The 23,427-nt window shown below is 38.6% G+C and overlaps 2 protein-coding genes across 5 annotated transcripts; both read left to right on the forward strand.

The window, feature by feature from the left end:
• Positions 1 to 2,924: 2,924 nt before the first annotated feature.
• Positions 2,925 to 12,683, forward strand: LOC103425410 (membralin-like protein At1g60995). Of its 3 annotated transcripts, none has more exons than XM_029093706.2 (15): positions 2,925 to 3,308; positions 4,011 to 4,073; positions 4,524 to 4,606; positions 4,697 to 4,958; positions 6,616 to 6,697; positions 7,669 to 7,730; positions 7,864 to 7,958; positions 8,643 to 8,722; positions 8,880 to 8,963; positions 10,021 to 10,137; positions 10,464 to 10,549; positions 10,684 to 10,790; positions 11,366 to 11,457; positions 11,541 to 11,617; positions 12,004 to 12,683. In XM_029093706.2, the coding sequence occupies exons 1-15, from the start codon at positions 3,156 to 3,158 to the stop codon at positions 12,487 to 12,489; spliced, it is 1,929 nt and encodes a 642-aa protein (XP_028949539.1). In that variant the 5' UTR covers positions 2,925 to 3,155; the 3' UTR covers positions 12,490 to 12,683. The 3 variants fall into 3 exon arrangements, with proteins under 3 accessions (XP_028949539.1, XP_028949542.1, XP_028949538.1); XM_029093709.2 differs by having other exon boundaries at positions 2,927 to 3,308; positions 4,697 to 4,778; XM_029093705.2 differs by having other exon boundaries at positions 2,927 to 3,308; positions 4,524 to 4,958.
• Positions 12,684 to 13,949: 1,266 nt separating this feature from the next.
• Positions 13,950 to 22,413, forward strand: LOC103431807 (pentatricopeptide repeat-containing protein At4g32450, mitochondrial). Of its 2 annotated transcripts, none has more exons than XM_029093903.2 (3): positions 13,950 to 14,286; positions 20,031 to 20,329; positions 20,446 to 22,413. In XM_029093903.2, exons 2-3 carry the CDS (start codon positions 20,096 to 20,098, stop codon positions 22,306 to 22,308), a joined length of 2,097 nt encoding a protein of 698 aa, XP_028949736.2. In that variant the 5' UTR covers positions 13,950 to 14,286; positions 20,031 to 20,095; the 3' UTR covers positions 22,309 to 22,413. The 2 variants fall into 2 exon arrangements, with proteins under 2 accessions (XP_028949736.2, XP_028949737.2); XM_029093904.2 differs by having other exon boundaries at positions 14,037 to 14,286; positions 20,056 to 20,329.
• The last annotated feature ends 1,014 nt before the right edge of the window (positions 22,414 to 23,427 follow it).

The following is a 23,427-nucleotide window of genomic DNA, read 5'->3' on the forward strand; positions in this document are numbered from 1 at the left end:
TAAACTGGGGGAATTGGGGGGTTTTGGGGTTGAATTTGGTGGTGCGTTTGAAGGGTTGGGGGAGAGAACTGAATTGGCGGGCAGCGGTGATGGCGGTGGTGGTGATGTGGATTCGTGGTGGATTGGTGGTGAATGGTGGTGAGATTAATGTTTGATTCTGATCATGCAGGTAAAGGTTTTTAGATGGTTGAAATGAGGTAGGAGTTTATAGGAAACAAGACGACGCCTGCCAAAAACATATATCACACATTGATTAAGTAATTAAATGTGGAGATGCATAGTGAGTTTTCATAATTAAGAGGAATTTGTGATCTTGCAAAGGAGTTCGTGAAGACCGGGAGGTATGCAAGCTATATGTTAGTGTATAAGCTTCCTACATTAGTTTTGGTGTTACCAATTACAACCGCTTTAGTGAAAAGAGCTTTTTCTGCTATGAAGATTGTGAAAACACCATTGCGTAACAAAATGGGAGATCAATCGTTGAATGATGGCATGTTTGTTTACATTGAGAGAGATGTATTTGCTTTTTTGTTTCTATTGATAAATTATGGAAGACATTACTATATAAAAGGATTTGATTGTTGTTATTCTTTTGAACTTTGCACTCTTTTAACTTCGCCCCTCGTTCCGTCAATTTCTGACTTCGCCACTGTCTAGGAGTACTTTTAATATTTATTAATTAAACGAATTCATTCATGGTACAAAAAAAAAAAACAAGCATAAAGAAGCAGACATGCTCTCAACACATGAACCCATGCCGCACAAACAACATCAATTAGCAGGAGGGCCCAGCAGCAACGAAAAAACTGCAGACATGAAGGAAAAATTGCGACCCGGCAACAAAAAATTGAAGAAAAAATCGCATAAAATGATACAACCCAACAACAAAAATTGAAGAAAAAATTGCAAAAATGAAGGAAGAAGATAAGGCAAAGAAAGTGGCTGGCAATGAGAAGAAGAGGAGTCGTTCAACTAGGTTTTTGGATTTGAAATCCTATGGTGCGAGGTAGGATTCAATTTGATCTTGGTTATATATATTTTTTCCTCTCAAATCCGACAAAATCCATAATTGAATGAAATCCTACAAAATCTTTAATTTTTGAATACATCTAGATTTGGATGAACTTTAAAACTGATTATTAAAATCTTCATTGACTACATCTAAATTTACATGGATTCTAAAAATCTATTAAAATCTATTGGTTGACTACACTAGGATTTTAAAATCTTTTAAAATCATTTCAAATCCAAGTTTGACTACACACCCCTTAGTTTAACAACTAAAGCTAGCTAGCTTTACCAATTTAATTCTTTGGTACACTGAAAGGAAAAAGGCCAAAACTCCTTGTAGAAAGTTGAGGTTTCATCATAAAATTAATTGACAATATGAAAAGTAGTTCAACTACTTCTAAAGCACATGCAAAGTTTTTTTTTTTTTTTTTTTTTCCTTCTAAATATGTCATTCACACTCTCAACTAGAGGTGGCAAATGAACTCATTCCGTTGTCAATGGGTACCCATTAAAACTTATTTAGTTTGATTTCACCTTACACCATCATCACATCTGCAATCTCACCTCTATATTACGGTGATATAAAATTAAACATGCCTTAACAGATACCCACTAACAACCCAATAGATTGATTTGCCATCGCTACTCTCAACATCCACATACATAGTCCAACCCACACATTTACCAAGTTAATCCATCATTTAATTCTATGGATGTCAAAGGCAGGGAGCCGGCCTAAAACGACCAATTCCGGCCACAGCCGCTTTGGCTTCCAAAAGTAGTAGTTGGGGCTTTTCCTAGCAGCAGTAAGTATATATGCAACTCAATTAATGTCGAGCCTTCGCTATAAGGAAGGCAAGCTTCTATGCTACCATCCACAAATTTAGTTACATCTCATTCCAGAAGCAGAAGGTATCATCATCAGCTGAGCAAAATGGCCATTGAATTCGCCAAGGTTGAAATCGTTGAAAAGCGAACACTTAAACCATCCTGCCCAACACCTCATGTCCTTGGAATCATTATTATTGGCCAACTATAAGGCAAGATGCCTTTAGATTGTGCACAAACATGCAACGAGTATCAAAGACATACACCGATGAACCATCAACATGCAGAAGAGCTCGACACCCTGCATGGGGCATAGATCTCGTTGGTCACTTAAAAGGCCAAAGGCAACAAAGAATATCTAATAGTAGCAAATAATTACTTTTCCAGGTGGATCAAAGCCGAACCCTTATCTCGAATTACCGAAACAGTGATCAAGTCCTTCGTCTAGAAGAACATTGTATGCTGGTTTGAATTCCGCACACCATAGTAACTAATAATGGTATGCAATCCACCAGCTCCAAAATCACGGACTAGTACAAAGAACTCAGGGACCACCATCTCACCCTTACTCCACGATATATTTTTTTTAAACAAACGATATTATTTACATTAAAAGGAGGGTATGAGCTAGCAATAATATGGTTCAAATTTGTTTTTGACGAAAATTGAACAAAAAATCTCTTACTTACAAGTGAAGAGGAATACCACTAAATTGTAGTATAAAGTGACATCCTCAAATTTTAAACATGAATTAAAAGTAAAAGAACCTAAATTGATAAATGAAACCTCAAAGATCTAATCATTGACTACAAAATGTTGAAAAAAAAAATCATTGACTACGAAATTAGTCTTACATCTAATTATTCTTATTTTTTTAGGAAAACTAATAAAAAAGATTTGAAAAACTTTAAATTTTAACGACAAGAACAAAATAAAGAGTAGAATGAATAGTACAAGAATTGATTTTTTAGTATAAAAATATAATTTTTCTTTAAAATAAATAATGAATTTTTCGTTAAAATTTCCTATCCTCTTTTGGTTTTTTACACTGATGAATATAGGGGTCAAATTTGGATTTAAATTATACTACGACACGATGAGGAATTTGACATGAAAGTCGCAAACACAACCAGTTTTGCCCAGATGGGTTAGAAGAAGGGAGAAAAGTCAGATTACCCATTCCTTCAAACACAATGACGTAATCAGTTTTCCATCACTTTCTCGGGAAAATCCTCGTTTCTCAATCCTGAACTTCTCACATTATGTAGAGAGTAGATAAGGAGATCGAAATATCGGAGAGAAAAGGAAAAGAAGACATGGATGCGGAGCAGACCTTCATCCGAGTACAAGAGCGGTTCTCGCAGATCCTGACGCCGAAAGTGAGAGCTGCTTTGGAGTATATCTACCTCTTCATTGCCATCACCTTGTTCTGTATTCTCGTTGTTATGCACGCCAATTACGTTCAACAGGTTTCTCTTCTCCCTACTTACTTCCTTGTACATATTTTTATGCTGTTTTAGGGTTTTTGACTTTGAAATTCAGCTGGAGAATTGCAATTTGTGCTTACATTTGTCTTAATAGTTTTGTATCTGTTAGGGTTTTGATCAATTCGAGCTTGGTTCGTGTAAATTCTTCACCAATTGCATTTCAATTTGAGTTCCGTTCGTGTAAATTCTTGATCAATTTTAGGTCTTAGCTTTGCAGATATGGATTTTACTTTGTGAGTTCATACTTCACAGTAACATGGGTGGGTGAGCTCATATTTATTGGTCCTCTTGATTGCAAGTGTCTTTATAAAGTTGAAATTGAATAGACGATCAGTTGCGGTCGAGTTTCTATTCAAATAGCCTTGATGTTATCAGTAGTGTCCTACAGATTTTGTGTTTTGGTTTTTTTTTTATCATGTTTCATATTTGAAATCAACTTCGTGTAGTGTAGATTTTGATATAAAGCCAGAGGGGCTTGAGTGTCGGGAAAACTTGTATCTTCATAAATCGCGATTCCATGAAACTAATCCCCCATACCCTTAAGTTCTGATCATTTTAGTTTTCACGGAAATGCTTAGGTAATTGGTTTAGGATCTGCTTTGTGTTTTCGTCGTTGAATTTGTAATTTTCCTCCATCGTATCTTGTGAGCCTTTGGATTAACTATGATTCTCTTGCACTTGAAGCCTGGCTGTTCAAGTGAACTTTCTGGCGTTGAAACAACACAAGCGCAAATTATTCAAATTAAGGTATGTCTTGTCTTCTATTTCTCAAACATTTGAATATTTGCGTGCTCTCAGAAAGCTTGTTGTAAATCGTATTGATGCCTTTGGTTCCATTTTGTTGCTTAATAAGAACAAATGCAAAGCTATCAGAATTTCTGAACTGAAGTGACTCTATTTTCTGAAGTCCCTTGGTTTATTTAGTTTTAAGTTTTGTGATTAGTTTTGTGATTATAGTGAAAAAAGGTTGATATAATAGTTTCAGTTCTGTGCTAGACCTATGTTCAAATTTTGTACTCAGTATTATTTATTACTTTGGATAACTTCAGATGTACTTATTTTAAATATCTTTTGAAGCTCTAATGGTCTGCTTTTCTTTCCTGGACAAGGTTGCATGTTAAGGTGGACTTGAGTTTGTTTCTTATCGTGGCCTAACTGACATCTTTGAATATCCTAACTTTTGTTGTTTTCATTTAGATAACTAGTGCAGGGCTGTGGTCGCAGAATGAGTCAGAATTCACCAATGTGGTATATGATGGCACAGACACAAAATCTGTAATGTATAAATTAGAATTTGCTAATGTAGATGGAGATGGATTGACATTTTTTGCTGCAAAATTTTGGTTGAATTGGATTGGTTCTGGTGTTAGGAGGGGTAAGTTGGCATTGAAGACTGATACTGAAGTTGTGGATCAACAGACGGATGGCTCTCCCAATAGCCCAAACACTATGGTAACACTTGATGATGCAGTTGTCAAAAATGAAATAAAGGAGAGGCATAGTAGTTTTCTTTTACGTATGAAAGAGACAGTTAAGGCAGCACTTACTTACTTTAACAAACTGTGGAAAATGCGTTCCCGTCTCTTGTCGGTCCTTCAGAAACATGGAACACATGTCATTGGAAATTTGTGGGTAAGTAGACTGAGGCATTTGAATGTTAACAACCGAATTATAGTTATCCTTGGAAGTTGGAACCATTGTTTTAAAAAACGCGCCTGAGGCATGCCTAGGTCGCTTTGGAGGCAGGGCGGGGGTGAAAATGCCTTTGCCCAGTGGGAGTAGGCCAAAACTCGTCTAGACGTGGTAGACTCGTGCCTAGGTGGCTGATGCTCGCCTTAGGGCGTTCATGGCGTTTTTATTTTATTTTTATAAAACTTCTTCTCAGTCTTCTTCGTTTGACACTTGAGTCCTCGAAGCCTCGTGTTCTTCTTCTTCTCTGTGAAACACTGAAACCCTCCATTCTCTTCGTCACGCAACACCACCAACTGAGCAGCACTGCCACCACCCAGCGAAGAGGGAAAGTGAGAGTGTAGTGAGGGAAAGAGTGTGGGCAGGGGATGTATGTGTACCATATTTAGATGAATGATTTCTTTTTTATTTTTGTATGTTTGTGAGTTAAACTTGTCCATGACTTGTGCACTTTTGAATGACAAAGTATATTTGTTGTACAAAGTATTCTATTATATATATATGTATATATATATTAATGTATATACATGTACATATATATATATATATATATATAGTAAAAACTTTAGGTCCCGTGTGGCGAACCTCAAGGCTTTCGCCTAGGTGGGGCTATCCTGAAATGCCTTGCCTACGCCTTGCCCTTTTAAAACATTGCTCGGAACTTACAAATATTCTTGACCCTGTTTTCTATTTACCAAAATCATTGGATTAAACCAGTCTGCATAAATTGATTTGTGGTTGGTTTCTATACTTTGTACCTATGTTATTACTTTCTACTGTTACTGTTATCTTATAGGGTGTTCTATGTGCTTTTTAATATGTTGATGTGAATTTCTTTGACATAGTAGGAAATTTATATATTGCCCTGTGTCTCAAATTTTCTCCATCCCCTTGTTTTTAGGTGTCCCAAAATAGGTGCCCATATTCTAAGAGCATTGCATAATTATGTAAAGTGAGATTATATTCACACACCCCAAATTACTTCTCCCACACCCTTTTAATTTTTTAATATTTTTTTATCAAGTGTTAGTGGTGTGTAGAAAATATTAAAAAATTAAAAGGGTGTGGGAGAAGTAATTTGGGGTGTGTGAATATAATCTCTCGTAAGTAAACTTCCAAATTACTATTATTGATTCAAAAGGGACCTACAAAATCAAACTAATAGAGGGTAGTTTTGGAAGATTGTGATTATCAATAATGGCAGTATGTTATGTTTCAAGGTCCATGTACCTTTGATCTCATCTAGTTCATGTTGAAGATTATCAGTACTGAAATTGCCATGTGCACGTCTCGTCTTTTAAAAAAAGAAAAAATGGCTCTATCCACCTTGTAACCCCACTTTACCTTGACATTTGAAGGATTTTGAATAAGCCTTTCTTCCCCTTCTAAATTTTCTTTGTAGTTTCAACCTACGTGCTGATTCCTTTAACATTGAAATAGGTGCCGCTTGCAGTTTCTCTCTCTCTCTCTCTCTCTCTCATGCATTTGACCAATTTCATATTTGGAAACGGATTATAAGAACATGCTTTGTGTGAACATTATTTGATTTCTTGTATTTTAGTGTGAGTTCCTTTATACTGATTTTTATTTTGAAGTGCAGAACATTGCAGGGATACATTTAGATCTTGATATTCCCAAGTGGTTGCGCATACTTCATTTGGACAGGCTTAACTTGTATGCAGGTTGCTGACTATCCTTTTAACTATTCATTGCATAACATCATGTTGGATTCCATACACCCATGCTTGTTCTATTTTACTTTTTCATCCGGGAAAAGAAAAACAGTTACTTGCATAGTGCATTTAAACCGAGTGTTACAGTTTAATAATTAAAGGAGCACAAACCATTTTCCACCTTTGTTTTTTGGATCCTGTCTTGGTCTCTTTGTCAATGGTAATGAAAAAAAGAATATCTGCATAGGTTGGACGCTGATTTTTTTGACATTTTTGTACAAAGTATTTAAATCTGGAATGCTGTTTCTGTGATTTGGTTGCAAATGCTTGATTGAATACAAAACAAAGGTATAGAATGCTATTTTCAGCAAGTTGTCTGGAGACTGGATATTATGTTCATGTATGAGGATGTTGCTTTTTATGTTGAAAGTCATGCCATTGGAGGAGCTTGGTGAAAAATCATTTATAAGTGTTTTTCCTAAAGATAATTTGGGAGGCTGTTGTACCACTTGTAGTGTACTCCAAAAAGGAGGATTTTTGCTTTTTTATCTGATTGCTGCCTGCTGTGTAAAGCAATGGTTGTGCAGTTATTTTTTTTCGTTTTTTGTTTTTGCTTTTTACTAGTAAGAGAGATTTCAACTATATATACTTTTATTTTTGACACAGCTAGGTCCCCTACCTTCTTTTAGGCATCATTATCTAAGTATTATAGGGGCTTTCCTTTTCTTTTCAGTCATTGGATGTTTATTGTCCTGTTGTGTTTGGGGTTGGCTGCAGGAACCAGGGGCAGCAATTAGGAAAGAAACATGATATCTGAACCCATGTTTCTAGTTGTTGTTACTTTATAGCCATTATAAAAGTTCACCAATTAGGATTGCACTGGAACATTTTGTTCAGTGTATCAGTTTTCAACAGCCTTTCATGAACTTATGAGAACTGAATGTCATTGTTATTGACAACTTGTTTTGAATCTGTTTCAGTGCAGTGGCTTGAGATCAGAAGCAAAACTTTTGAACCGACTTATTTATACACTATGGAAAAGGTAAATTTTCAGCGGTATAGTTTATTTCCACTCGTATCTCCCGAACTTTCTGATGAGTTGGACTGCACAGGTTTTGGCTTCAGAAGCTTGTTTTGTGATAGTTTTCTAATGTCTTTGTCAATTTTGTTTGTAGGGTTATTTCTTACTACCTGAAAGTGTCAGGTCTCAGCATAATATTCGTGCTGTAAACATTAGCATATCAGCTCGGCATTCTTGTTTTGGGAACAGGTAATGATATTATCTCCACAAAATAACTACATATATTGGTTTGGGTAGCGTGCTTTTGATTTTGGTAGAGAATTTTTTTGTCTAGAACCCATACATTAAATCAAGGTTAACTTAACCCAAGTGCTTGTAGCGTGAAAAATGTAGCATCAGTTCTTTGCATTGGCTTTGTTGTATTTCTTAAATCAAACATCTTACAGCTTACCTGTCATATGCAGGAGTGTTTTTTTGTTTTTAATCAGTAATATTCTGATTTATTTATTTGCAATTTTTATTGTTGTTTTTGTTAATATATTTCTATGTTGTATGCATAGATAATAGCCATACTTTTCTTTAGGCTTGAATAGGTTGTTACTGAAATAACAATTTTTTTTTGAAAATTATTTCTCAGTAAGATGTGACACTTAGGAGATCTTATTAACTTAGCCTGGTTGGGATTGAATATAGCTCAATAATTCAGGAATCTGGTGAATATATTGCTGATATGTGCAAATATTTTGCAATTGGTCAACAATGGATATTTATGGTGCACCTTTTACAATCATTTTCCTTTCTCATAATAACATTATACATGTAAGATATATCGTGGTTATATGGATTTGTAAATTTGAGTTGTTAATAAGCATATGGGAGTTGTAAACTAGTATGTGTTTTGATTGTTGTGGTTTATTTACGTTAAATCACCAGGTGGCAGCAGCTACTCGTTAACAGATTTGTTGGATATGATACTATTTTAATAAATAGTTTATTGAGTTCACCTGGACAAGGTAAATTAGCCGTTAATTTCCTTTTTACTTTCAATATCTTGTATTCTTAAATAAGTTAAGAATTTGGAAGAGAGCATTAATTAAATTAAAGGCAAAAATGCCACTTGAGAGTGAGTTTCACGACTTGTGCCTAAGCTTGTTATGATACACATTGCAGGATATCTTTATAATTTTCAGACAAAGGAGTTTTTTAATCTTAGTTATGCACAAGAACCGCCACAAGGCCCTGCAAGGTTTGGAGGTTTGTTGGATTGTGCCTTCTATTTCCATTCTTGTGCAATGTTGTTTCATCTTGTAAACATGACTCTTCAGTCTTCACATATAATTAAAAGATGGCATGGCTTTTCTTTTACATCAGCCATTTCTTGTGAAATTTGCAATTCTGGGAAGCACTTATTGTTGAGGCATATAAAATCAAATTCATGTTTTGTTGAAAAATAGTGCATCTACTTCTCAAATACACAAAGAACAAAGAATACATAATGTCCTACAGAAACCTTTTTGTTTTTCTGTAAAGCACCTGTGACAGCACGAGAATACTTGTTTTTTCTTTTATCGATCGGGCTGCGGCCGGGGGGGGGGGGGATTAAACTTTTAATCTCTGTCAATTTTGGGAAGACAAGTATCACTACATTAAGAACTAAGTTGGTACAACATTACTTGACTGTATTAATGTATTTCCGAGTCTCTGATATATTGGGAAATTTCAATCTGTAATGTATTTGGAGGAATAATGTTTGTGGGATGGGGGTTAGTTTGGGAGCCATAGGAGAGTTACATGGGTTTGAACTTATGGAAAGTGATTGCAAGACAGCAGAGAATTTTCACTAGGTGGCAATTGCGATGTAGGGTTTTGGATGGTTTGGTTGAAGTAGCTGTACAACAGTTGCATTAGTTTATTCTATTTATTTATTTTCGTAATATTGATTATGGGTCTTGATTCATAAATCTTGAATTTTGCTTTCCGAAAAGACATTTTATAAAAGGCGGACATGTGGAATGTATGTAATGATGTTTAAAACTGTGGTACTTTCGGTTTTACAATAAAGGTTAATTTGGTTATTTGAAAAGACTGTAAAAGTAAGGATGTTATAACACACTTTATGGAATTAAATTTGGCCAAACAATCAACTGAGGACACTCGTAAGAAAAATATGCTACATATCAGGGACCTTAGGCTAACTAAAAATATCAAGTATTTATGAAAAAAAATAAGTCTTAAAAACTTATTTTACTCTTTTCCAATAATATATGCATTATGTTAAGAAAAGTTCTGGCTTGATTTGGTTTCTTTGCAGACTACCTGGTGACAAAATGTGGTGTGCTTATGATGTCTCTTTTTGTGTTCTTTACAACCACCATGTCTGTGTCTTTCACATTGAGAGAGACACAGACTCGCATGCTGAAGTTCACAGGTTTGTGTTAATTTGTGTATTCTGGATAAAGCAAAATGCTGATGCTAGCTCCATTCACAATACTTGCCTCCATTAATGTTTTCTTCTGTCCCCTCCTTGAGACAATGAAATAATGTATGTGATGAAGCTCTTAATTGTATTTTGACGTTAAACCCAGAAATAGCATTTATTCACATGTTATTATCAAATTTAAGGTTTTGTTCATCGAAAACATCATCCATTTTGTTTCCCTGCTTTGATGAGTATCATTTTGTTTCCCAGTGCGTCATACATCCTCCTTATCCTGCCTCTATATTTTGGTGCTTACTTTTGTCAAATTATTGCAGTGCAGCTTCAACACCACGCTCGTCATCAGCTTCCAACTTTCCAGTTAATTTTTGTGCATGTAATTGAATCACTTGTCTTTGTGCCGGTAAGTGTACATCTTTTTTGTTCACCATCAACACAATATGTACCCAGTTGATGAGTTTTTTGGATTTTATTTATTCATTTACTTATTTTTACTTGCTAATGTATTTTCATGTGAAACTATTATTGGTTTTGCAGATAATGATCGGTATATTATTTTTTCTGTTCGAGTTTTATGACGATCAACTGTTGGCTTTTATGGTCCTCATACTTGTCTGGTTGAGTGAACTTTTCACGCTGATCAGGTTTCGCTCTCTCCCTTTTAAATAGTGGCATGAAAATTATTGGGTGCCCATGCCTGTACACATAATGAGTACGTTTCATTTCAAAAGTCATTCACTCTGAGACTCTCATTCCTTTCCACAGGTCATGTGATGGGGAGTCGTGCTGTCATTAATCAATGCATGAGTTCATATTTTCATTAGACCTTATGTTAGTCGTAAGATATATCAAATATGGGGTCTAGACAATGTGATGATTGCTCAACTTGTTGCTCTTTCGACTCTGGTGTGTGGGCCTATTTTAGGTTGGTAGTTCTAGGCTTAATATGGATAAAATATTACCTGAAAGTTAGTGCTAAACAATTTTGAGGCAGGGTTAGGTTGTAATTGGCACTCTTTTGATCTCTGTAGTAGATTTCCTAGATCAAGGGCTTTGATGTTGTGAGTCAGCTGATTAAATTGGCTTAAGATATGATGTTAGAAAAGGATTATATAATGGCACCTCTTCGAGGCTAATTTTCCCTCCTGTGTGCACACCCTACTTTCGCCAAATTTCTAATTTGTGCCATGCTCTTTTCATTTGATTGCCCTTCTTGCAGTGTCCGGACGCCCATTTCTATGAAGTTCTTTCCCCGCTTCTTTTTGATCTACTTTCTGGTTTTCCACATCTATTTCTTTTCCTATGCTTATGGTACGTATTACTTCTTATTTTACTAGTAGATGGAAACTATTTTTCATTTTCTAGATAAAATTCTGCTTTCAAACTGTTTGCAGGTTTTTCTTATTTGGCTCTTTCTACGGCTGCCGCTTTTATGCTGCATCTCATTCTATACTTCTGGAACCGTTTTGAGGTAATCCTTATTGTGTAGAATTTTCCCTTTTTGGGCCTGGCTTATTGTATAGATGAAAATATTTTTTGAATGACAATGGTAGCCTCAGTTGGCTTTGCAAGTGTAGTCTCAGTTGGTTCCCTTTGCTTGCACGGCTTGTTTGAGCAGATGAATAATGAAGTTCCTAGATTCAGATGGTAGATGTGCACGCGTATGTGTGCTACATTTCACGGGTGTTAAAATATTTGTGTTTAAATTCTTGTTATTCGTTGGAAAAGAAACCGGAAGAACTTTTACCAGAATAAATCATTTACAGAAGATTTGAGTGTGGTCTATATTGTTGAGATCTGTAATAGCCTTAATTAGTCGAAGTTTAATCTGTTATTATGTCGGTGCACTGCTTGCAGGTACCAACTCTACAGAGGTTTATCCAAAATCGGCGATTTCAGCTCCAGCAAAACCCAGATTTCCACATTACCTCCTCAACGTTCCTTGCCTCAACTGTACAGATCACAAGATTGAACACAAGAAATCCCGGCCTTGTTAATTCTGACTTGGCACCTGGACCTGGGCTGAGATCTGGATCCAATCCAGTGGTGCCATCAAATGCAGCAGAAGTTCCCGGGCTTCAAGAACAGTCAGGTAATGACAACCTAGACAGGGTAGGAAACCCTCAGGTTCCGGGCCAAGCTGACCTGAATCAAGCAGAGAATGGTCCCAACCCCGGCGGTATGAATTCATTCAGTTCGCTTTTGTTATGGATCTTGGGAGGGGCGTCCTCTGAAGGCGGCCTCAATTCCCTTATTTCTATGTTCAGAGATGTGAGAGAGCAGGGACAAGTTTATGCGGAAGCGGAACCCCCTAGGCAAGAAAATCAAGATGTACATAGATAGGACCGGAACATTGCATGTGTGGAGGAAGGCGATCTCAGTTTGCCTTCCTTTTGTTGTTGTAGATCTTCATGGTGAAGTAGGATAGCAAAGGTTATGCTGGATTGTATAAATGATATACGTGACGTCCTTTTGGTTAATCTAAGGAATACAATCGAAAGCAAGAATCGGATTTGGAGATGTTCGATTTTTCTGAACCGTGTCTCCGTCAGCAAAGTGATTTTTCTTAATCTTTTCAAGCTGCAGACCGAGGGCGAGCCTTCGAAAATGTTGCTCTTTTTTGATGGAAAAGTCACAGGTTTAAGTCGTGGACGCATTCTTTTTGCAAAACAAGGGTACGGATGTGTACAATAGATGTTTCTCTTTACCCTTGCAATGCGAGGGGCTTTGTTGGTTTGGGTTCGCTTTTTTCAAGCTGCAGACGCATGTTGAATCAATTCCTAATTACTAGTGTTCTACTAATCAAGATATTATGAGAAAAACCATAATATTTTTCAATGGTGTCTAGGGTTTAGGGTTTAGAAATTTTTTTGGATGGTTCAAGATCATCATTAACACCAATATCTTGATTAGTAGAACACCACCAATAAATCATAATAGGGGAGTGCTAGCAACCTTCTTATTTCAACTTTCTCACTTCTACTCATCTAATGTGATTCCACTAGAACCCATAAGAGAGTCTGGGAGTCTCCATAGCAATCCTCGTTAGCTAATTACACGCACTAAACTTGTAGCTTCGAAAATGCAAACTCAAAACAAAGAAATACTAGCAACCTTTGCATTTGGACCTTTTCACTTTAATAAATGACACATACCATCTTTTACATACAAAAAAAGACATCTCTGAACATAGAAATATTGATATGAGTTTAAATTAAGAGCACTCAAGTATTAACTAGTTAGTAACTTAATATAGAGTTAACCACGCATTTGACTCGTAACTACAATATTTTTCCATAATCTAACCCACTCACTTTGTAGATCTTCATTCAAAGATAATTCTTACAAAAATCCACCCAAATCGAAAATCATTTAGCCATTTGATTATTGTCATGATCATTTCTTTGTTTTCCAACGACATTGTTCTTGTCTATTTTTTCTATCACATTTAGCTACTGAAATGACTTCCAATTGGGATGAATTTTTCTAAGGATAATTTTTTGAATAAAGATTTATAAAATGAATGGTTTAAATTATGAAAAAAAATGTTGTAGATTCCACCCAAACGCATAATAAGCATCGTATTAAGTTACTAACGAGTTATCGCTTGAGCGTTCTTAGAATTTAAATGTATAAAATGGTTTCAAATACGTTACACGGGTCAAATGAGTTATCTGTTTGTCACTATTATAGTATCACAAGGTCTACTAATATCTCTTATTTGTGAATAAAAAATGTTGGTTTCAACTCTCATAAATTACGAGTTGAATATAAATTACGGCTTAAGCTTGTTGGTTTGTATTAGGTTGGAGATTTTCTGAGCCATTAAATTCCAATCCACGACCCAAACCCGACACAATACAACCCATTTCCAATTTCCCAAACCCGACACGATACAACCCATTTCCAATTTACCAACCCCGTGTCACTTGCTCCCTCACTCACACCGTCTTGTACCGCCCTTTCTTCCTTTCGTTGCCGCCGTCAGAGGTTGTCCCTCTCAGCCTCTCTCCAGCGGCTCTTCCTCCTTCAAATTCTACTCACCGCAAAAAAGACAAGGGCACTCGGTCTTGGCATACAAGGACAAGAGGGCTTGCTTTTGCTGAAAATATTCACACAGAGTCGAAAGGATATTTTCAGGTATTTTTGTTGGTTCTATCTTTCAGTAATACATTGCGTATACATATAGTTTGATGGGTTTTAATTAATTTGCTGAATGAATGAATGAAATGATTGATTGGGCATGAAAATTTGTATGAAATGATTGGTGGGTTTTGGAATTGTTGATGGGATAAGTCATGGGTTTAGGGTTTATATGTTGTCCTGTATTTTGATTTAAAAAAAAAAAAAAAAAAAAAAAAGAAGCTCAAGGGAAAATTTTATAGGACGGCAATAAGGTCGGCGATGCTGTATGACACAGAATGTTGGGCGGTGAAGCATCAACACGTACACAAAATGGGTGTAGCGGAGATGAGGATGCTTCGTTGGATGTGTGGGCACACGAGAAAGGATAAGATTAGGAATGAGAATATCCGGGGTAAAGTAGGAGTAGCCGAAATTGAAGGAAAGATGAGAGAAAATCGGTTACGGTGGTTTGGACATGTGCAAAGAAGGCCTACTGACGCTCCGATTAGAAGATGCGACTATGGGACAGAGGTTCAGGGCCGAAGGGGTAGAGGAAGACCTAGGAAAACTTTGGAAGAGACCCTAAAAAAAGACTTAGAGTACTTGGATCTAACGGAGGACATGACACAGGACAGAACACAATGGCGTTCTAAGATTCATATAGTCGATCCCACTCAGTGACTTGGATTTTCCAAGTCTCCAACCGATAAGTTTTCCTCACTCGGGAAATTAAGGGAACACTACCTCAACCTACATGCTCCACTCACAAAGCTTCAACATACAAGCTTCAACAAAAGAAAATTCAAAGAACTTAGCGAAGAAGGCTTTGGTGTATTTAACACAATACGTTGAAATGAAGGAAAGCTTATTTATTGATATCCCCAATAAGTTACAAATATGTACATATACTTGAGTCAAAATAAACAAACAAGAGGGAGCCTTCACAAAGGTTGCTTAGGAGAAGTCTCAGCAGTCGGTAGAGCCCCAGAAAGAGAAGGCACCGGAGGGGGATCATTCGGAGCCTCAGTACTGGACAGAACCCTAGAAGGAGGAGGCATCAGATATTGATCATTTGGAGCTTCATTACGCGGTACAGCCCCAAAAGACGAAGGCAATAAATGCCCTTGGAACAAACCCACAAATCTCTGATGATCAAGTAAAACCTGACCATCAGATTCCTTCATCTGGTCAAGCTTCCTCTTCATGTTTGTAGCATAGTCATGTGCGAGCCGGTGCAACTGTTTATTCTCATGCTTGAGCCCTCTAATCTCCTGTTTGAGACTCATCACTTCAGCCGCCAATTATTCAACTTGGCGGGTTCGAGCAAATAGGCGTTGGGCCATATTAGACACAGAACCTGCACACTGAACACTAAGAGCCAGAGAATCCTTAACAGCCAACTCATCAGACCGTTTGGAAAGTAGTCTGTTATCTTTGGGAGTGAGAAGGTTCCTGGCCACTACCGCAGCGGTCATATCATTCTTCATCACGGAATCCCCAACGGTAAGAGGACCAGTAGGGGAGACGAAGGATGGGCGCTATATGTTGTCTGGAGAAGGCGGGGCTGTCTCTTCAACAAGGTTCAAGTCAAAACGACGGTCTGAGGGGCCAGACATTTTCAAAGGTGTTGAAGAGAGAAAAGGTCGGACAAATCAAGATCTTAGAAGTGCAAGAATGGAGCTTCTACTGGTGGATATTCAAGTGTGCTTTGGAACTTAATGTCAGCCTCTATAAAAATCTGCGCTCGACGAAGCTTCAGAAATCGAAGAGGCGCCTGCTCAGAAATCGAAGAGGCGTTTGCTTTCTCAAAAGCTGGGCTGCTTAGAGACCACGAGTGTCGATCTCAGAAATCGAAGAGGCGTTTGCTTTCTCAAAAGCTGGGCTGCTCAAAGACCACGAAGGTCGATCTCAGAAATCGAAGAGGCTTGCTTTCTCAAAAGCTGGGCTGCTCAGAGACCACGAGGGCCGATCTCAGAAATCGAAGAGGCACCTACTTTTCCAGCCTTGTCAGCACCTGTCACACGCACACTCAGCTTTGCGGAAATTATGGGCATTCTGTCGAAGATTTCTGGCGAAGTAGAAAGCACATGAATCGTACTGTTCAATCACCCACTTCCCACACGCAACAGTAGCTCATGGGTACCACATATAACTTTGCCAAAGTTCTCTGACAAAGTTGAGACACGTGAAGCTTGCAGCTCCCACTACATCGCTCTGACCAAGAAGGGTAAAAGAATAGCAAAGAAACAACACTAACAAAGTTTAGACACATAAATTTTGAAGGTCTAGCTACCATATTATTACCCACAAGGGTAAAGGAACAGTACCACTGCTGGATAATTGGAAAGTCCCGCTGTGTCAACCTCTGTGCTTCGTGGCAAGGTAGACTAGCAAACATGCCCAACCTTTACTCACATTCGAGAAAACACTCCCAACAAGATTGCTTGCTCCAAAATCGAAGAGGCACCGCCCTCCGAATCTCGAGAGCCAAACTCCCAACACGATTACTTTCTCAAAAATTGAAGAGAGGGTAAAGGAACAGTACCACTGCTGGATAATTGGAAAGTCCCTGTGTGTCAACCTCTGTGCTTCGTGGCAAGGTAGACTAGCAAACATGCCCAACCTTTACTCACATTCGAGAAAACACTCCCAACAAGATTGCTTGCTCCAAAATCGAAGAGGCATCGCCCTCCGAATCTCGAGAGCCAGACTCCTAACATGATTACTTTCTCAAAAATCGAAGAGAGGGTAAAGGAACAGTACCACTGCTGGATAATTGGAAAGTCCCTGTGTGTCAACCTCTGTGCTTCGTGGCAAGGTAGACTAACAAACATGCCCAACCTTTACTCACATTCGAGAAAACACTCCCAACAAGATTGCTTGCTCCAATATCGAAGAGGCACCGCCCTCCGAATCTCGAGAGCCAGACTCCCAACATGATTACTTTCTCAAAAATCGAAGACATCGCTCTCCGAATCTCGAGAGCCAGACCTCCAGCAGGATTGCTTTCTCAAAAATCGAAGAGGCATCGTTCTTCGAATCTCGAGAGCCGGATCCCCGACAGGATTGCTTGTTCGAAAACCGAAGAGGCACCACTTTCCCAACTTCAAGAGCTGGATCTCCTTGGATAAAGCTTGTCTGTAATCTTCACACGCAACATCAGCTTTCCAGATACCACAGACCACTTTTTCAAAGTGCTCTGACAGAGTTAAAACTTGTGAAGCTGGCAGCTCCCACTACCGTGCTATGACCAAGCAGGGTAAAGGAATAGCATTATTACTTGATGTTAGGGAGACTCCTATATATGTCGACCTCCATCCCCAACGGACAGGCAGACCTGCAAAAATGCTCAACCCTTCCTCTTATCTGAGAGGGCACTCCCAACGAAGCCTTTCGAAATATTCAGCTTTCTTTCCCCCCGATAATACCTCTGTAAACAAGCTATACTAGAGCAAGAATATCTCATATCATCAGGGTTAAAAGCAAGAGTATCCCATATCATGCTTTTTCCCCGTCTTTTCCTTTGGCCTTGTTCTTACCTGCAAGACAAGGAGAAAGAGAGCAATCAGTCAGCACTTGGAATCAAGCTTCCAGCCAGGAACTGACTGCCTGGAACCCCTTACCTGATTACTTACCTGGCATTGCTCTCGAGTACTCATCTTCAACATCTTATGCTTCCAGGGAAGATACCGCATCTGCCTGAGGAACAGATAGGGCAAGTGAAAAGGATACAAGGAAGCATGTGGAGACAAACGTAACAGCACACGTGCCGATACATCCACTACTTTGTCAAAAGCAAAAGTATCCCATATCAGCAGGGTCGAACGTACTCTAGATTTGATGGACTTGTTTTGACCCTCAAATTCTTCATTCGGCCTTATACTCTGGAGGAAAACAGAAAACCCTCCAGCCCAGTTCAAGAATAAGCCTGTGGAAAGTTACTTCTTCAAAAGCAAAAGTATCCCATATCATCTCTTCTCATTTTTCTTCTCTTTATCCTTCATGCTGCCTGCAAGATAGGGAGAATGTGAACAATCAGCCGGAGCTCTGATTGCTTACCTTGTCTGTCACCTCTTTCAGCAGATCCCCTAGCTCGGCGATTTGGGGGACTCCTACTACATGGTTTGTATCACGCTTGACCAAGCCTGAAACTACAAGTAAGCTTCAAGTGACATTGATACATTACCTTGTGCATCTCCACTAGTTACAGATACCACCCCTGGATGGAGGAAGAGTACTTCCAGAGAAGATGCCACATCTACCTATGAGACAGATAAGGAAAGTCAAGACGATACCACACTCCGGTACTTAGAAGTTTCGTGGTTACGAGATCATTCTCCCACAATATTTCCTAATGTCATTTGTACTAAATCATTCACTTGTACTCACTAAAGGAGAGCTTGAACCTATGTACTTGTGTAAACCCTTCACAATTAATGAGAACTCCTCTATTCCGTGGACGTAGCCAATCTGGGTGAACCACGTACATCTTGTGTTTGCTTTCCTATCTCTATCCATTTATATACTTATCCTCACTAATGACCGGAGCAATCTAGCGAAGATCACAAAAAGTGACCGTTTTCGCTACCTAGGATCTATCCTGCAAGAGAACGGAGAATTAGATGGAGATCTCAACCATAGAATACAAGTTGGATGGATGAAGTGTAAGAGTGCATCCGGCGTGTTGTGTGACCGTCGTAGGCCACTGAAGCTCAAGGGAAAATTTTATTTTATAGGACGGCAATAAGGCCAGCGATGTTGTATGGCACAGAATGTTGGGCGGTGAAGCATCAACACGTACACAAAATGGGTGTAGCGGAGATGAGGATGCTTCGTGGGATGTATGGGTACACGAGAAAGGATAAGATTGGGAATGAGGATATCCGAGGTAAAGTAGGAGTAGCCAAAATTGAAGGAAATATGAGAGAAAATCGGTTCCGGTGGTTTGGACATGTGCAAAGAAGGCCTACTGACGCTCCGGTTCGAAAATGTGACTACGGGACAGAGGTTTAGGGCCGAAGGGGTAGAGGAAGACCTAGGAAAACTTTGGAAGAGACCCTAAGAAAAGACTTGAGTACTTGGATCTAACGGAGGACATGACACAAAACCGAGCGCAATGGCGTTCTAGGATTCATATAGCCGACCCCACTTAGTGGGAAAAGGCTTTGTTGTTGTTGTTGTTGTTGTTGTGGTGTTAATGGTGGGAACTGGAAGACCCATTTCTCTAGTCCAGCTGAGCTGCTGAGACGATGACGGAGTTGCAGAGAGGACGAGTTCTCACTCCTCTCTTCCTCTTCGACTTTGATATCGTGACAAGGGTCTTCTTATTTTCATTATCATCACCCATTCAAATTTCTTTGAATTGTCATATTTTCAGGTATTGTGTTTATTCATCTGATTGTTTTTCTTTGTAGGTTTAGTGTTTCATTTGTTTCTAATATAGGACCTGGGATGTAGTAAGACTTAATTTCAGGTCTTAAATTTTGGGGTTGAATTTGGGGCTTTTGTTTAGGGTTTACGAATTGTGATTTAATATGTTGTGAAATTAGATTTGGGAGTTCATGTTGTGGCTTTGGAGTTCAAAGTTCTTATTGGAAAGGTATTAGTAACACTGTTAAAAACTAGGACTTTTCGTTAGAAAAAGAAGAGGCTGTGATCTGTTATTTAGGTGTTTTAACTGTCTCTTTGCTGGTGGGAATTGTTCAGCTGGTGGAGAAAGTGTAAAATGGGGTTTTCTTATTCTGTTCTGCATTTGACAGGCTCTTTTCTGGCGTTGGTTTTCAGTGGGAATAGTTGTACAAGCACAACTGACTAACTGAGCAAAATGTGGAAGCGAGTGGTACAAGCACCCTCAGCTCAGCTCCAAACCCTAGCCTCTCAGAGATCCTCATGTCTCAAACACAGCTTTCGACTCCTCATCTTCTCACCATCGTCCTCTTCAATGACACTGTTTCAGCGATACCCTGCTCTTTCCTCCACCCACGCCACCTTTACTTCCTGTTCCAGTGCGTCTGCATTTATGGGTCATGAGCATGAGGAATTTGAGGCTGAGCATCAGGTTAGCAACGTAACTGCACTGTTATTTCTTTTTTTCTTATTTTTGCAGTTTTAAAATATAAAATTTGCTTAATTGTGGGCTACATAGTGATTTTGTTTCGATTAATGTTTCTACAGAGTAGGATCAATACATCCAAACAGAGTGGAATGGATAATGGGTATTATGGTCAAAATAGTGGGCAGGTGCAACAGAAACTAAATGGGGCATGTGCTGATGGTTCACGGGATCCCCAGTATAGTCAAAGTAACAATGGGATTTTCTGGAGAAGCACAGGCAACGAATTTATGAATGACCCAGTTCAACAAAATGGAAATTTTAGAGGGTATTATGGTCATGAAAATAGATGGTTGCAAAAAACCCCAAACCTGCATGGGAAACATTTAGGAAATGGAAATATACAGAATCCATATGTGTCTCGGAAGGAGCCATCCATAGAAGTCAGACAGAATCCCGATGATTTTAAATCACAAGTAAATTCAGGATCGCAGGGAAACCATAATCAGAATTCTATGCAAAGTTATGCACATTATCGGCAAAATACCAATGGTTACTCTGAAATGCATCAGCCGAACCCTAATTATGGACAACATCAACAGAATTCTAGTTATGGAAACGGGCAATACCAGCAACACCCTAGTTATGGGCAATACCAGCAAAACCCTAGTTATGAACAATATCAGACAAATTCAGGTGCTTTTCAAAATACGATAGTGGATTCTCACATAGGAAGTGAGTCAAAATCTGAAGCACAATTAATTGAGGCTTCGGAAGATAGCCCGTCTAGTTCCAGTCTTGAAGAGTTGGATCGTTTTTGCAAGGAGGGGAAAGTTAAGGAGGCTGTGGAGATCTTGGGACTGCTAGAGAAGCAGCACGTTCATGTAGATTTGCATCACTTTTTACAGTTGATGCAAGCATGCGGTGAGGCCAAGGCTCTAGAAGAAGCAAAAGTTGTTCATGACAGCATTACAAGATTATTGCCTCCTTTGAATGTGAGTACGTACAACAAAATCTTGGAGATGTATTCTAAATGTGGTTCTATGGACAACGCATTTTTGGTTTTCAACAAGATGCCAAACCGGAATTTGACATCGTGGGACATTATGATAACATGGTTTGCTAAGAATGGTCTTGGGGAAGATGCCATTGATCTATTTACCCAATTCAAGAAAGCAGGCTTGAAACCCGATGGCCAATTGTTTATTGGCGTTTTATACGCTTGTAGTGTCGTGGGAGATATTAATGAAGGATTGCTGCATTTTGAATCAATGAGCAAAGATTATGGTATTGTCCCAAATGTGGATCATTATGTGAGTGTAGTAGATATGCTAGGAAGTATGGGCTATCTAGATGAAGCTTTGGAATTCATTGAAAAGATGCCATTGGAACCTAATGTTGATGTTTGGAAGACCTTGATGAATCACTGTAGAGTTCATGGGCAGTTGGAGCTTGGGGACCGGTGTGCGGAGCTTATTGAGCAGCTACATCCCTCCTGCTTAGATGAGCAATCAAAGGCTGGCCTTATTCCTGTAAAAGAATCTGACCTGGTAAAGGAGAAAGAGAAGAAAAAAATAGCAGCACAAAATCTTTTAGAAGTGAGGAGCCGAGTCCATGAATATCGAGCAGGTGATAAATCGCATCCTGAGAACGATGAAATTTATGCTCAACTCAGGGGTTTAAGGGAACAGATGAAGGAGGCTGGCTACATTCCGGAAACGAGATTTGTGTTACATGACATAGATCAGGAAGGCAAGGAAGATGCTTTGCTTGCCCATAGTGAGAGACTTGCTCTTGCTCATGGCCTCATCAGCAGCTCAGCTCGTTCAACTATTAGGGTTATCAAGAATCTTCGTGTTTGTGGCGATTGCCATAACGCACTGAAGATCATTTCGAAAATTGTAGGCAGAGAACTCATCATGCGAGATGCTAAGAGGTTCCACCATTTCAAAGACGGATTGTGTTCTTGCCGAGATTATTGGTGAACATACGAAACTCGAATTATTCTTTTGTCTCAGGTATTATTACAAACTCTGTTTTGATTACTCGAAATGCCGGCATGTTATATGATATAATGCTTTGAAAAGTAATTTTGAGACGGACCTTAATTCAACTGATCAAACTGCTAACCTGCGTAAGCCTATCGCGAAGAGCACCTCATTCTTTCGATGTCCAATATTTAGCTGTAGCATCTGTCGAGAAATCGGCCTCTGTAAATACGAATTGCTGTTCAACTTTGCTGCCAGGAGCTTTGATGTCCTTCGAAATCTTGATGTTATCAGTATTGCTCTTCTTCGCCGAGGTACCAAAGACACGTAATTAAATGAAGAGGATTGTGAATCTTAAGACCAAGACTTGCAAATACCACAAGAAATTAAAGCTACAAGCAATCCATTGGACCAAACACGACCAGAGAGTTTACTAGAAGCAATAAACCGCTTCCTGCGTAAGATAAAAGTTTTTTCTATCCCGTACACAGAACCTAACACGACCCAAAAGATAAAGTACGAAAAGCAGTGTTTTAAAAAGCGCCGCTTGATCATTGGTGTTTTAACTCATCAAAATGTACAGTAATGGTCATTTTCGTCAACTCCGTTAGAATTTTTGTCAAAATGATCTCCCGTCGTTGGCATCCAGGGCCTCGCACTTGGCCTGCCACTATGGGCAGTGCTATTGGGAGCTCTCCAAAGCTCGCCTCAGGTACTCGTTACCTCCTTTTCTTCAATCCATTTTTCATTGAATTTTTTTAAATTAAATTGTCTTTCATCTTGGAATAATTAAATCATTGTATTATCTGATATTTTTTTGATAATTTCTGTGATAATTTTGTATGTGCGCAATTATTTGATACGCTTAATCTCAGGTTGATTCACACAGTTGTACTGCTCTTAAGCGTTTGATTTTCTATTGGAGAGCAAGATTTAATTTCAATATGTCAATAAGATAATCTCTGTGGACAAGTTGTCATTCTTAAACAAACTGGATTGCAGAAACAATAATATGTTTTCTTTCAAAGACTAGGACCTTAATCCGAAATTAGGTTTTCGAAAATATCTCCTTTCTAGTCTGCGTGAATATGACCCAAAAGGATCCACCCCATTGTG

This window comes from Malus domestica, chromosome 15, assembly GCF_042453785.1.
Source record: "Malus domestica chromosome 15, GDT2T_hap1".
Lineage (NCBI taxonomy): Eukaryota > Viridiplantae > Streptophyta > Magnoliopsida > Rosales > Rosaceae > Malus > Malus domestica.

Bases quoted from the DNA above. Each gene is read 5' to 3' on its own strand.
- LOC103425410 (XM_029093705.2), top strand. From the start codon at position 3,156: ATGGATGCGGAGCAGACCTTCATCCGAGTACAAGAGCGGTTCTCGCAG. The intron at 6,698-7,668 runs GTTGCTGACTAT...AATCTGTTTCAG, and splicing joins CAGGCTTAACTTGTATGCAG to TGCAGTGGCTTGAGATCAGA. The intron at 11,458-11,540 runs GTACGTATTACT...AACTGTTTGCAG, and splicing joins TTTCTTTTCCTATGCTTATG to GTTTTTCTTATTTGGCTCTT.
- LOC103431807 (XM_029093903.2), top strand. From the start codon at position 20,096: ATGTGGAAGCGAGTGGTACAAGCACCCTCAGCTCAGCTCCAAACCCTA. The intron at 20,330-20,445 runs GTTAGCAACGTA...ATGTTTCTACAG, and splicing joins AATTTGAGGCTGAGCATCAG to AGTAGGATCAATACATCCAA.